The sequence below is a fragment of the Trachurus trachurus genome, assembly GCF_905171665.1.
Source record: "Trachurus trachurus genome assembly, chromosome: 21".
NCBI classification, from domain to species: Eukaryota; Metazoa; Chordata; class Actinopteri; order Carangiformes; family Carangidae; genus Trachurus; species Trachurus trachurus.
The window spans coordinates 27,541,085-27,553,568 of record NC_139899.1 but is presented as its reverse complement, the minus strand read 5'-3'; the positions used below and the strand labels follow the sequence as shown (position 1 = coordinate 27,553,568).

General features: G+C 42.4%; 1 protein-coding gene across 1 annotated transcript; it reads right to left on the bottom strand.

Annotated features, from left to right (window-relative positions):
- Positions 1-106: 106 nt before the first annotated feature.
- On the bottom strand, positions 107-11,213 carry LOC311004454 (uncharacterized protein). Its single transcript, XM_083996527.1, has 10 exons — positions 10,954-11,213; positions 9,158-9,535; positions 7,722-7,871; positions 6,698-6,873; positions 6,062-6,199; positions 5,881-5,968; positions 4,941-5,134; positions 4,272-4,358; positions 2,604-2,682; positions 107-1,499 (listed from the first exon to the last, which is right to left on the bottom strand). Exons 2-10 carry the CDS (start codon positions 9,525-9,527, stop codon positions 1,234-1,236), a joined length of 1,548 nt encoding a protein of 515 aa, XP_083852653.1. The 5' UTR covers positions 9,528-9,535; positions 10,954-11,213; the 3' UTR covers positions 107-1,233.
- Positions 11,214-12,484: the final 1,271 nt, after the last annotated feature.

Sequence of the window (12,484 nt, the reverse complement as noted above, 5' to 3'; positions counted from 1 at the left end):
CATCAAAGTTGAACATGAACAAGAGACACAGCAAATTTACACATGTGCATTTAAAGCCGAAATACTGACTTAAAATAATTAATGTCTCCTGTCCACAGGAGAAACAGTTGATACAAGTGTTTTTACTGGAATGCATTGTAGTTAATGTGTGAATTAACTGTCACTGTACTGATGTACTGGTTGTGGATGTTCGGTATAACTGATGTAAAGTGAACGTAAAGGATTCAGTGTATAAGTATGTAACAGTAATAACAAGGTGCTCTGATTCTTGAATGAAATGAAGATCTTTCACCGTTTGAAACTTTGTCGTCTAGTAAAGTTTTACTGAACCAGTCCAGCTCTGCTTTTATTTTGTAGTTCAAGATGTAGCTGCAGCTCTCACCATCTTTGTTATCTCCCGTCGCCAAGGTTACACTTGTCTAAAGTGAGGTCAGTGGAGAAGGCACTGTTCGCTTAGAGTCTGCTACACACGATCGCTTCCATTCACATCAAATCACAAAAAGGAACTAAAATATAATTTGACGTTTTTTTTAAACAAATATTATTTAAATAAATATTGTCTCCTGTCTTCTACACTTAAACCTGAAATAACACTCGACTCCAGTCTGTTTAAATTAGCAGCTAATGCAAAGCAGGACTTTTGTAATTAGCTACACACACGTCTTTGCAGTTAAATATGAATCTGCAGCAGATGCTCATCACTCAGAGCTGCAGGGGAATTTCAAAATAAAGGTGCATCCTATGAATGTTGATATGTATCGATGTCGAATTGATGTTTTTTTCCTAATTATTGAATGTATCGACATTACACCTCTTTTAAAATACGTGTACGTAGAAAACATAGTTCGATTGCAACACTTACCTGATAGCTCCACAACACGTGAATAATTTACATTAGCTTCAATTTTTTTACACAAATGACAGCGACATGTTTCCCATAAACGTGTTGCTGCTTCTTCTCGTCTCTACCTCAGCGAACCGTGGTTGAATTTATCTTTTTCAATCTATTTCCTCCATGATCATCAGATAACGTGAGGGTCGTCAAGTCCTGCTACTATTCAACCTTATCAAGATTGTATTTATATTTGTTTATTCCACAGTATTTATCTTCAAAAGTTACATTTCATTGAATTGAATCGTGTTTTTGTCTCGAGTGTCGACCACATTCAGTCCGTTCTGACGCCCTCGATGCGCCGCCATGTTTGACACATTCTTCCGAGTCTCAGCTGTGACTCACTGCAACATGTCAGTGTCTGTCAGGGAAATGCTCTGCTGTGATAGGCTGACGCTGACCTGGGAGTAGGAGGAGGAGGAGGTCGACGTCACGGCGTGCTGATGCGTGGCCATGCTGTGGCCTCGCAGGAGCAGAGAGGAGGAAGAGGAGGAGGAGGAGTTGATGAAGGGCATGTTGTTGTTGTTGTTGTTTCTGTTGTTGTTGAGGAAGTCACCGGGCGGAAGCAGCGTGGAGCTCTGTCTCTGACGACCACCGGAGGCCGACGCTGTGACACAACGTGACAGTTAACGGGTTAAAACATTCACACTCAGTCTTTACATCATTGTGTGTCTTCCTGTGTGTGATTCAGCATCGAGAACGTAGTTTAACCCTCCGGTTGTCCACCTGGGCCAAGGAAGGAAGGAAGGCAGGAAGGCAAGAAGGAAGGACAGAGGAAAAGAAGGAAGGAAAGAAGGAAGGAAGGCAGAAAGGATGAAGAGAAAGAAGGAAGGAAGGACCAAAGGGAAAGAAGGAAGGGAAAAAGGATTGTGGAAAGAAGGAAGGGAGAAAGGAAGGAAAGAATGAGCGGTGGAGGGAGGGAACGGATTAGGTCAATTGGATCAAAAAGGAAGGAAGAAGTAAGGATGAAGGGAAGGAAGGAAGGAACGGAGGGAAGGACAAAGGATTGTGGAAAGAAGGAAAGGAAAAAGGAAGGAAAGAAAGATGGAGAGAGGTAGGGGGGGGGACAGATTCGTTCAAGGAAGGAAGAAGGGAAAGAAGGGAGGAAAGAAGGAAGGGGAAAAGGAAGGAAAGAAAGATGGAGAGTCAATTGGATCAAAAGAGGAAGGAAGAATGAGTAAGTACGAAGGGAAGGAAGGAAGGAAGGGAAAAAGGATTGTGGAAAGAAGGAAAGGAAAAAGGAAGGAAAGAAAGATGGAGGGAGGGAACAGATTCGTTCAAGGAAGGAAGGAAGGGGAAAAGGAAGGAAAGAAAGATGGAGAGTCAATTGGATCAAAAGAGGAAGGAAGAATGAGTAAGGACGAAAGGAAGGAAGGAAGGGAAAAAGGATTGTGGAAAGAAGGAAAGGAAAAAGGAAGGAAAGACAGATGGAGGGAGGGAACATATTCGTTCAAGGAAGGAAGAAGGGAAAGAAGGGAGGAAAGAAGGAAGGGGAAAAGGAAGGAAAGAAAGATGGAGAGTCAATTGGATCAAAAGAGGAAGGAAGAAGGAGTAAGGACGAAGGGAAGGAAGGAAGGGAAAAAGGATTGTGGAAAGAAGGAAGGGAAAAATGAAGGAAAGAAGGAGGGGTGGAGGAAGGGAACAATTTGGGCTCATTTTAACTCAGAAGGAGAACAGGAGGGTTAAAAGTGTCCGGTGTGTGTGAACTCACAAGCTGCTGCTGCTCTGAGCTGCTCCTGGCTGCTGATGGGAAAACCAGTTGGAGAAAGATCTGCAGCGCCACCTTGAGCCTGACAGGGAGCAGGACACAAACAACAGGTTTCACAGGGAGGTTCACTCTGAGTGGGGAAACGATACTCGTCCTAATTAGTTGCTGTGTTAATTATTCAGAGGTGAAGTCATGTCGAGCAGGTCAGGAACTGAGGATCTGCTGCTGTTACATCACTGATGATGTCACCCACTGGCCTCGGTGCAGCCACTCGGGTCAAGTTGATGATGAGTTCATGTTCAACTCACAGACTCAACAGAACAAAGCAAATCAGTCACTGAGTTTGTCACTGAAAAGCAGCCAGAAGAAAATAAAATCCTACGACGTCCAACCTGAATGAGACGGAGCTCGAATCAGCTCAGTTTCACTTTACATCCTTGTTATTTATGGAGTTTTACTCAGATCTTACGTTGCTTTTAGGAACTTTTAGGATATAGCTTTAAGAATTTTATCTTAGCTTTTTTAAATTTTTTATTTCTTTTAGTCTCTTTCCAGCTATTCTTAACTACTTTTAAAGGTGTACAGAAATGGCCGTTTGTCCTGTTTGTCGCGCCGAGTTGTCACGAGCTGCAACACGAGTTTACCCGAGTAAGGAAAACGAATTTGATTGGTCGTTATCGAGCGGGTGGGATATTCAAAGCTTGGGGCGAGCCCGAGCTCCGTGTGTGTGTGTGCGTGTCTCAGACGTTTGAATGACGGATTACGGATCCAATATCAGTGGCTGGTGAATCGTGTACAGGCTGACGTATAATCCGTGCGCCTGCATTATCCAATGCGAAAAAAAAAATACACAATTTCATCCCGGATTTACTCAAAAATAGAATTTTGCACAAAGTTTGGACTACATCGTCTGAAAGATGAGTTATCACATTAATTTTATGATCCAGAGTGGGCTCAAATTCAGTTTTCTTTTCTGTACACCTTTAACTTTTTTCAATGTTGATTTTATCCTGTTTTCTGTTGCGGATGTGTGTGCATGCCTGACTGAGTGAGTAGGTACAAGTACTACTACTGCATGTGTGTGTGTTCGTGTGTGTGTGTGGGGGGGGTGTCGGGTCTTTTAACTTGTAAAGCACTTTGTGTTGCAGTTTCTATATATGAAAGGTGCTAAATAAATTAATGAAGCTTGAAGTTTAAAATGTATCCAGAGTGATAGAAAATATTAATTATGGCTGATGGCTAGAGAGTGTTTCCTGAGGTCACAGTGTCTGATCCGTGCCAAATTGGAAGGGATTTACTTGAAGAGTTCACAAAGCTTCACATTACTTCACAAAGTAATTTTGTGATAAATGTTTTTACCAAATTTGAAGAAACTCTCTCAAGGCCTCAGGGAGATATTAAGTTCACTAGGCCAAAACTGGTGTGTGTGATGTCACTGTGACCCTGACCTTTGACCTTTGAACTTTGAACGACCAAAATCACATCAGATGATCCTTGAGTCACAGTCAACGTTTGTGCCAAATCTGAAGATGTTTCAAGACGTTCTTACTGAGATATCTTGTCCAAGAATGTGAACATGTGGACATGAGTGCAGCCCAAACACAACCAAGACGGGGGGGGGTCTTTGTTCCATCTTGGTTGTCACGGAGACAAACAGTTGTCCTGACTGACCTGAGCCTGGTTCAGACAGGCCTGGAGCTTCCTCTTCGCCCTCCACCTGGCCACCCTCAGTCTGGTCTTCTCCCGACGCACTCGCACCTTCAACACAACGTCATCATAATCATCACCACATTTTACATTAAAGGGATAGTTCACCCAAAATTGAAATTTCACTCATTATCTACTCACCCTCATGTCGACTAAGGGCTGGGAGAAGTTTTACCAAAAAACATCCAAATACCTCCATGCTGCTCGTATGTAATGTCCGTCTTGTATTGAAGCCCCGAAATGCGAAATTGTCCCGAAAAAAATGTAATAAGTCTATATTTCAAGCTTCTTTTGTAGTGGAAGCTTCTCGAAGCTGCTCTTCCTGGTTCGTCAAATTTGGTTTGGTTCGTACGAACCGGGAAGAGGAGCAGCATGGAGGTATTTGGATGTTTTTTGGTGTGTCTTTTTGTTACGAAGACAGTTGGTATCCATTTGCAACCGTTATATGGACATGCACTGCTACGCCGAGACCCCCTGTAACTCAGAGAAGCCACGGAGGACTCTGAAACTTCTCCCAGCCCTTAGTCGACATGAGGGTGAGTAGATAATGAGTGAAATTTCAATTTTGGGTGAACTATCCCTTAAATAAATTCCACTGCAACAAAAGACACTCAGACTGTGCGTGTGACTGACCAGATCAGCGAGCAGCGGCTGAGGCAGCGACTTCTCCAGCTCTCTGCGCCGGCTCAGGCTTCTCCGGCGGAGCTCGTTCCTGCGCAGCTTGTACTCTTCATACAGACTCAGGTCTTTGGTCCAGGGCCGGGGGGGGTCCCAGGAGGGCAGGGCCACCATGGGCTGCATGGAGGCCGTCGGCTGAAGCATCAGGTCTGAGAGACAAGTCGTATAACAATTGACCTATGGCTAAGCCACGCCCCCAAACGCGATGAGCCAATCACAGTGCGCATAGCTAGCCCATACACTCGGACATTCTCTGCTTCCACGTCCATTGAAATGCATTGCAGTTAGTCAGTTTTCGTTCGTTTTTATATGTTTTTTCTTGACATTTTAAGTTTAAAATGGTCAAACGGTGTGCATGGGGTACATGCAACTCCGACACTCGGTATCCTGAGAGGCTGGGCGACGGGGTAGATTTTTTTTTTACCTTTTCCCAAGTGTCTGCTCTGGATAAAGTTATGCGGTAGACCACAACACCAACTAAACGTGGATAAACTTAACAGGGATGTCTACATCTGTTCTAAGTTAAGTCAACAACGTATTTGAGGCAACATATTGTCAGAGTTGTTTAGATGTTAGCCAGTATCACAACTAAGCATAAAGTCCGCTAGCTTAATGCTAACGTATAATGTAAAACTCCATAGACAGGCTAACAGAAATTAGCCCGTCGCTATCTGCGTTTCGCGGCAACTGACAGCCATAGCAGTAAAGTTACGTTAAGTTTTGGTGACTTCGAGGTGATATTTAATCTTTCTGTCTCCAAAAATCATCAATTTCCTCCTGTGAAATGTCTCCTATGTTGACTGTTTGTCCGAGTGAGTGGAGGGGGCGGGGCTTAGCCATAGGTCAATTATAACTTCAGTGAGGAGTGAAGTCACATCAGATCAGATCTACTCACAGGCGTTTGGTGAGGCCGAGCTGAAGGACGAGCTGTGACCTCTCTGACCCGCAGGAAGTCCTGACCACTCTGCTGCCGAACTCTGGGCCTGGAAGAACAAACCAGGAAGTTTTTGTTTGTTGGAGGAGATGAGGTCTTGAAAACTGTATCTTCTCTCAGTATCAGACAGCGGTGACCTCACCTCTGTCTCTGACGGCGGACTCTGCTCCACCTGACAGTCCAGCAGTAAAGTGGCCATCACCTCCTGCTCCTCCTCTGGCTCCTCTTTGATACAGATCACCTCCTCCTGCTCCTCCTCCTCCTGAGGCTCCTGCTTCACCTGCACCACAACAGGAGACATTTAGTTTTTCTATACAAACCTGAACAGAGACCCAATAATATTTTGGTCTTGAAAGGTCAAAAGTCAGGGTAACAGTGATCTCATAAAACACATACTTTGATATGAAGGAATATGTTTGAATTTGGTTTGAAAAAAAATCATCTGGACTCAAAGCTGCAGAGAAAATTGTGTTTAATAATCAATAGACATCTATTGATTATTAAATAGTTATTTAGTTAAATGACTGAGCTCAGATTGTGAACATAACACTGTCTTTTGTTTTCATGTTTGTTCTTGTTTTTTTCTTCATGCATGTTAATTTCATGTATTTAGTTGTTTTTGTATCAGAACCGCTGAGTTTCTTCAGGACAATTCACAGTAATATTATTAAATTCTACCATATGAACATGTTGAATAAAAATGTAAAGGTATATCAGGGAATTATTGGTATTTGTGGTCATTAAAAGCATTTATTTACTTGAAGATGTATCAACCCACCGTGAGCAGGTGTGGGGCAGAGAGGGGCAGCGTGGAGCTGTCGGCCTGGGTCGAACCGTCTGGAGACATCGGACCACCGACCAACGGCTTCAATGGATCCAGAGTCAGGACCTGGACCGGAGGAGGAGCCACAGCAGCGTCCACGCTCTCGTCTCGCTCTGCGGCACAAAACAAAACTGGACAAACACAGAGATCCGATGAGTCTGCTTTTTCTCTGCAACATGTTGGTTTATCCTTTAATCTGTTTCATCTGCCTGGACAATTTGCAGCTTCTTTTAATGAAGAGATAACCTTCAAAAAATAAACTTGTACATATTTAAAACAGCTGTGATTCAGTGGAGGTGCAGATGTTGTTTCTGCCTTGTCTTTAGGCAATGGCTTGATTTTTCTTTTTCTTTTTTTTTGATTGATTCTTAGGGATGGGCAAAGATTTTCAAATATTCGAATAGTCGTTCAATTAAAAAAGAAAATCGAATAGTTAATGAGACTATAGTCTTGTCTTAAGGCGAATATTCAAAGAATAGTCGATTAGTTCCTGGCGATTATCAAATAGTGCTTTTGCTTGGAATGCCCATCCGTTATTACTGTGCCCAGCCCACATGGGCTTACAAGATACTAGACAATATAAATACATTCACCAATGGCTGATAGGTCTACTCATAAATATTTGTCCATAGACTCTTGCAACAAAAAATTGTGCATTAACAAGCTGTTTTTTTGGTAAGTTTTCTGTCTTATGTAGGATATAATGTTTTCTCTCTCAGAGTTTTTCAATAAATCTGGCTCGGACATGGATCTCCTCCTTGAAAAACCAGCTCAACATCAAACTCAGACAGTTCCGGCTTCTTCACCTGAACTTTCTCAAACATGGATTTCCTCAGAGGGCACCGAAACAGAAAGTGAGATTCATCCTCCACAATACCAAGGTGCTTGAAATCTCATTTGATTTAGAAGAACATGCATCAGTACATGCACACACACACACACACACACACTGGACCACCTCGGCCCTCGGCTCTGTTACCTGCGCTGCTCTCCAGAGACTCTGCGGGTTCGTTCACAGACAGCGAGACAGGCAGCAGCAGCTCGGTCGACCCGGCTACTACCACATCGGAGTGACGGCGCGCTCTGACGCCATGCGTGCTGGTGCTGGTGCTCTGTGGAGAGGTGCATTCTGGGAGAAACAAGCATAAAAATGAGTGAGAGTCACTGGGCCTGTCCCAATATGCACACTCGATCACACTTACACACTTGGGCACTTGGCGTGCACGTTCATGGGCTTAGTGTCAGTGCTCAGTGTGTCCCATTTCTCCGACGACCGAAAGTGCAGCGCGCTTGACTTGCACTTTACCCACACTTATGGTAAGACCGCATCCGAGCGGTATTTGACCAAGTATAAATCCCACAATGCACCACGGTGAAGTCCGCCATCACCGGGAGCCACAAGCCACGTTTAGGAAATGCGATTGAATTAATTTCAATAAAATGAAATTAAAGCAGAAGTAAGTGATATATTTGTGTTAATATAAGTCTTAAATAGTTATATCTTCCGACAGCAATCACTTACTTAGAGTGTTTGGACCGAAACACGGGTCTCTCAGTCCCTCTGCTCTGCTCTGAGCCGAGGAGAAAACTTTTCTCGTATCCTACAGTTTTTATCCAATGAGGAGAGAGAACGGCATGCAGGGCTGTGTGTGCAGCCAAGGGATGCGCATGAATGTGGTGACGTAGGGACGAGGACTGTTATGGTGCGTTCAAGGCAGCCCGTAACTCGTGTTTTTCCGACCTGTGTGAAGTCGTACCAGTTCGATCTGGTACGACTTCACAGGTCGGAAGTTACGAGTGGCCGTTATAGTGACTTTCACAGGTAAAACAGGTCGGAAAAACACGAGTGGGTTGCCTGGAACGCTACAGAGTCGTAAGTTGTGACATGAAGCTGTAATTTACGGTTTCAAAAGCCTGCCTGGAACGCAGCATTAGCCAAAACGACCGGATCGCTTACTTCTGCTTTAACTTTCTATCTCATAAGTATGAGTTAATGTCATATTTTATATTCATCATGCTCTTTTCATGTTTTAATTTTATTTTTTTCGTTTTTCTTGTTTGTTTTATTTACTTACAGAGTTGGGCTTACATATTTATGATTAGAATCTTGCGCATAGAGACACTTTAGGATGTTTAATGTTTATTAAAACTGTTGCTGTGCTGTGTGTGTGTGTGTGTGTGTGTGTCGCAGTTGTGCTGGTGTGTGCAATGGCACAGGCTGCACTTGTCAAGTATGTCCCGATTGCTTTTAAATATCTCCCCACGCTCTTGGCCACTTAATCCAAGCTTGCACACTATATGCAAATATACGTTCCGCCGGCAGTGCGTAACCAAGCGCTCTCAGCCAAGTGTGGAGGAATGGGACAGCGCCACTGGAAGGGGGAAGGGGAGATGAGTGATCTCAGAGGGAGCTACCTTGACCGGTCCTGGTCGGGGTCTCAGCGCCGCCCCTCTGTGTCTGGGGGTGGAGGCAGACCATGGTGGAGGTGGAGGCTCTCTGCTGCAGCTCCTCCTCCACGCCCTGCCTGTAGTACTTGAGCTTCAGCTCGGTGTAGCGCAGCTTGGCTCGGATGTTGTCGTTCTCCTTCTCCTTCAGGGCCTTCTCCCGCTGCAGAGCCGTGACGTCTCTCTTCATCAGCGCCACCTGCGACTTCAGCTCCTCGAACTTGACCCCGACCACCTTGAGCATCTCGGCCAGCACCGTCTCCACCGCTCCGTTCACCGCGCGCTCCACCACGGTGCCCATCTGACCCCGGATCAGCGACACGGCGATGCTCACGTCCATTTTTTCACCTGAAAGCAGTTTAAAAAAGACAATTATCATGGTCCACTGTTCTCTCTGGCAACACAGCAGAGAAAACACCTCTTTCAAGCATTCAAGGTCGCTCCGGCATTTAAGATGGAAGAGTTTGTTGCCAAAAAAAGACACAAACAATAATAATCTACAGCAAAAAAGAAACAAATAACAAGAGACAGCGGCTGTGAACTTTTTTGGAAATGATTGTGTCAAAAAAGTCCAACCCGTTCTTTTGTCAAATGATTAATTGATTAATCGCACGCACAACAATCAATTATGAAATTAATCGTCAACTATTTTTGATAATCGAATAACCAGTTTGAGTAGTTTTTTAAGAAAAAAAGAAAAAGTCAAACTTCTCTGATTTCAGCTTCTTAAATGTGAATATTTCTGGTTTCTTTGTTCCTTTATGAACTGAGTATCTCTTAGGTTTGTGGACAAAACAAGACATTTGAGGACATCATCTTGTGGTTTGAGAAACACTGATTGATAGGCTATTATTTTTAACATTTTATTGACCAAACAACTAATCAATTAATCGTGTAAATAATCGACCGATTAATCAGTAATGAAAATAATTAGTTGCAGCCCTAACTGTACTACTGATCTATTGCTACAATTCAAAATCATAAAGGTTTGTTTGGGGAACAAACACAGTTTATAGTTTATTTTAACTTCATTTATTATTGAAACCAGACCAGAAAAGCAGCCCCATGTGATGGACTGTACATTTGTGCAATGGGCACTGTGCAATGTAACTAACACACCAGTATGTGCAATAGGGAAGTGTGCAATTCAGTATCGCAACAACATCAGCACTGAGCACTTCAGCTAGCACCAGTAGCACATTAGGACCTTCAACATTTTACTACTAACTCCTCAACAACATGGAAGATGTCTGGCCTGTCTTTGTGTTTGTTGTCTTTTTCTATGACCACCAACCTGCCAGTAACTGACTCCAAGACATCCACTTTCACGCAGACTTACTACACACTGACATTGCCACATATTGCCTGCTGTAGCCTAAATATTGTGTTGTAATCTATCCAGCATTTATTAGCCTATTTGTTTTCATGGCACTGCTTCATTGTCTATTTGCACTGCATGTGCCTGTACAGTAAAATCTAGCCACTTTACTTTATTTTATATAGCATGTTTTGTATTATTCTTAATTCATTGTTCAGTTGTTGTTGTTGTACGTCTTTTATGTGAACTAAGTTATAAGAGAGCTATGCAAACCGGGGTCATGCATCAAACTTGGCCAATATAGCCTATCTAATTCTGAAAACAGGTCTGTTTACAGTTTTAGTTTATTAGCTAACATCTTTCTCTCCGTTCTTTAAAAAGTCCACGTTTTGTCGTTTGAATCTTATTTAAATCTGGATTTAGGTGACAGAGAAAACATTTCACTTACCGTGTTGTTTATGTCTCAACAGCTGGTTTGCAGCTGGAAAACTTAGCTGCTAGCTTAGCTTAGCACGGGATGTTACAGTTATCTTTGTGACGTTAACTTTGTACTTTAACGACCGTTGGACGTTGGACGTGTTTTTTCATCTCACAAACTCACAACAAGGTTTTAAAAAACTGAAGCAGAGCCGATTAAATACGTTTCTTTACACATAACAGACTTGTTGGGGTAAGTCACCTAGCAACAATGGCGTACACTCTGCCATCGCAACAACGGTCAACTGTTTCCGGGTTCAAAAGTGAAGCGACACCAAAGATCGTCAACTGAAGAAAGATGATCACTCTGCTTTAAGATTATTTATATTCTTCGACTGGCAACTGCAGTTTAGTACATTACCAGTACCTCTACATATACTCCAATGTGGTTTAGATATTAAAACATATTCATTATTCACTATTAAGTAACAAATTTAACCAGCTATTAACACATGTAGCTACTTCCAACAGCACAGGTTCACCATTAGCCTACATTTATATTGCTATGTTGGATTCCAGATCCTTGTGTTATTTTTTATTTCATTTCCTTTACTAAAATAACACAGCTGGTTGTAAGTCAAACTCTCACTGTGCACCAGCTACAGGCCTATGAGATCCTGCTGAGGATTCACATCGTTAGTAGTAGTTTAATATTTAACTAATGTTGCATAACAATGTACAGTAGCACTGTAATCTTTAGCAAACTTCACTCAAACTGGAGTAAACTGTGTATTTGTTAGGGGCTATTTTCATCAGTGGATAAATACAGCAATGTACAATGTGTATGGGACTGGATTTAACAAAAATCCTGCATGATGAACCGAAGGTGTCAATCAGTCCATAACACCTTTTTCCAGTCTTCTGTTGTCCATTAATTGGTGGTGGCACAGCCTCTTTCTTTTTAATTCTTATTTTCCATTATTTTTCAGTTTTGGGTAACGCTACCTTTTTTAAACCTCTGGCAGTTCACCACTTACATTTGTACCATTTCAAGCTATCCATTGGACTTGAACTGCTTGAATTTCAGTAAAAAAACTGGAAAAATTAGAGTGTGTTAAAACTTTTGCCAAGTAGTGTATGTGTTTGTTTTATGTAAGTCATCATAAGTAGTCTTGTGAACTTTCAGATCTACAGATCTGATGTTTTCATCCTAGAGATGCTTCATCACAGTTCTTTCCATTTTACTTTTTGTATTCCACTGTTAACTTAACATACAATTTATAATTTGTTTGTTTAAAAGTTTTTTTTTCAAATTGACAAGACAACACATAAAAACAGGTGAAGGAAGTAGACTTTGTTGTTTACTTTATTAGTTGCAGGCTCGTTCTCCACTGTGGCTCAGGTGGTTTAATTGCTCTCACAGGATAATGCAGGTAATCACACACTGACCAATTCAACTGAATGAGCAAACATTATAAGAAAATCCCTTCAAAGCAAATAACCATTTTCTTAGACAGGACCATAAATATGCTATCTGACCATCAAAAGACTTTGACTATATA

Coding starts and splice junctions, on each gene's coding strand:
- LOC311004454 (XM_083996527.1), bottom strand. CDS start 9,527: ATGGACGTGAGCATCGCCGTGTCGCTGATCCGGGGTCAGATGGGCACC. Junction 7,872..9,157: donor CCCGACCAGGACCGGTCAAG/GTAGCTCCCTCT, acceptor TGTTTCTCCCAG/AATGCACCTCTCCACAGAGC. Junction 6,200..6,697: donor CTGCCCCACACCTGCTCACG/GTGGGTTGATAC, acceptor GTTGTGGTGCAG/GTGAAGCAGGAGCCTCAGGA.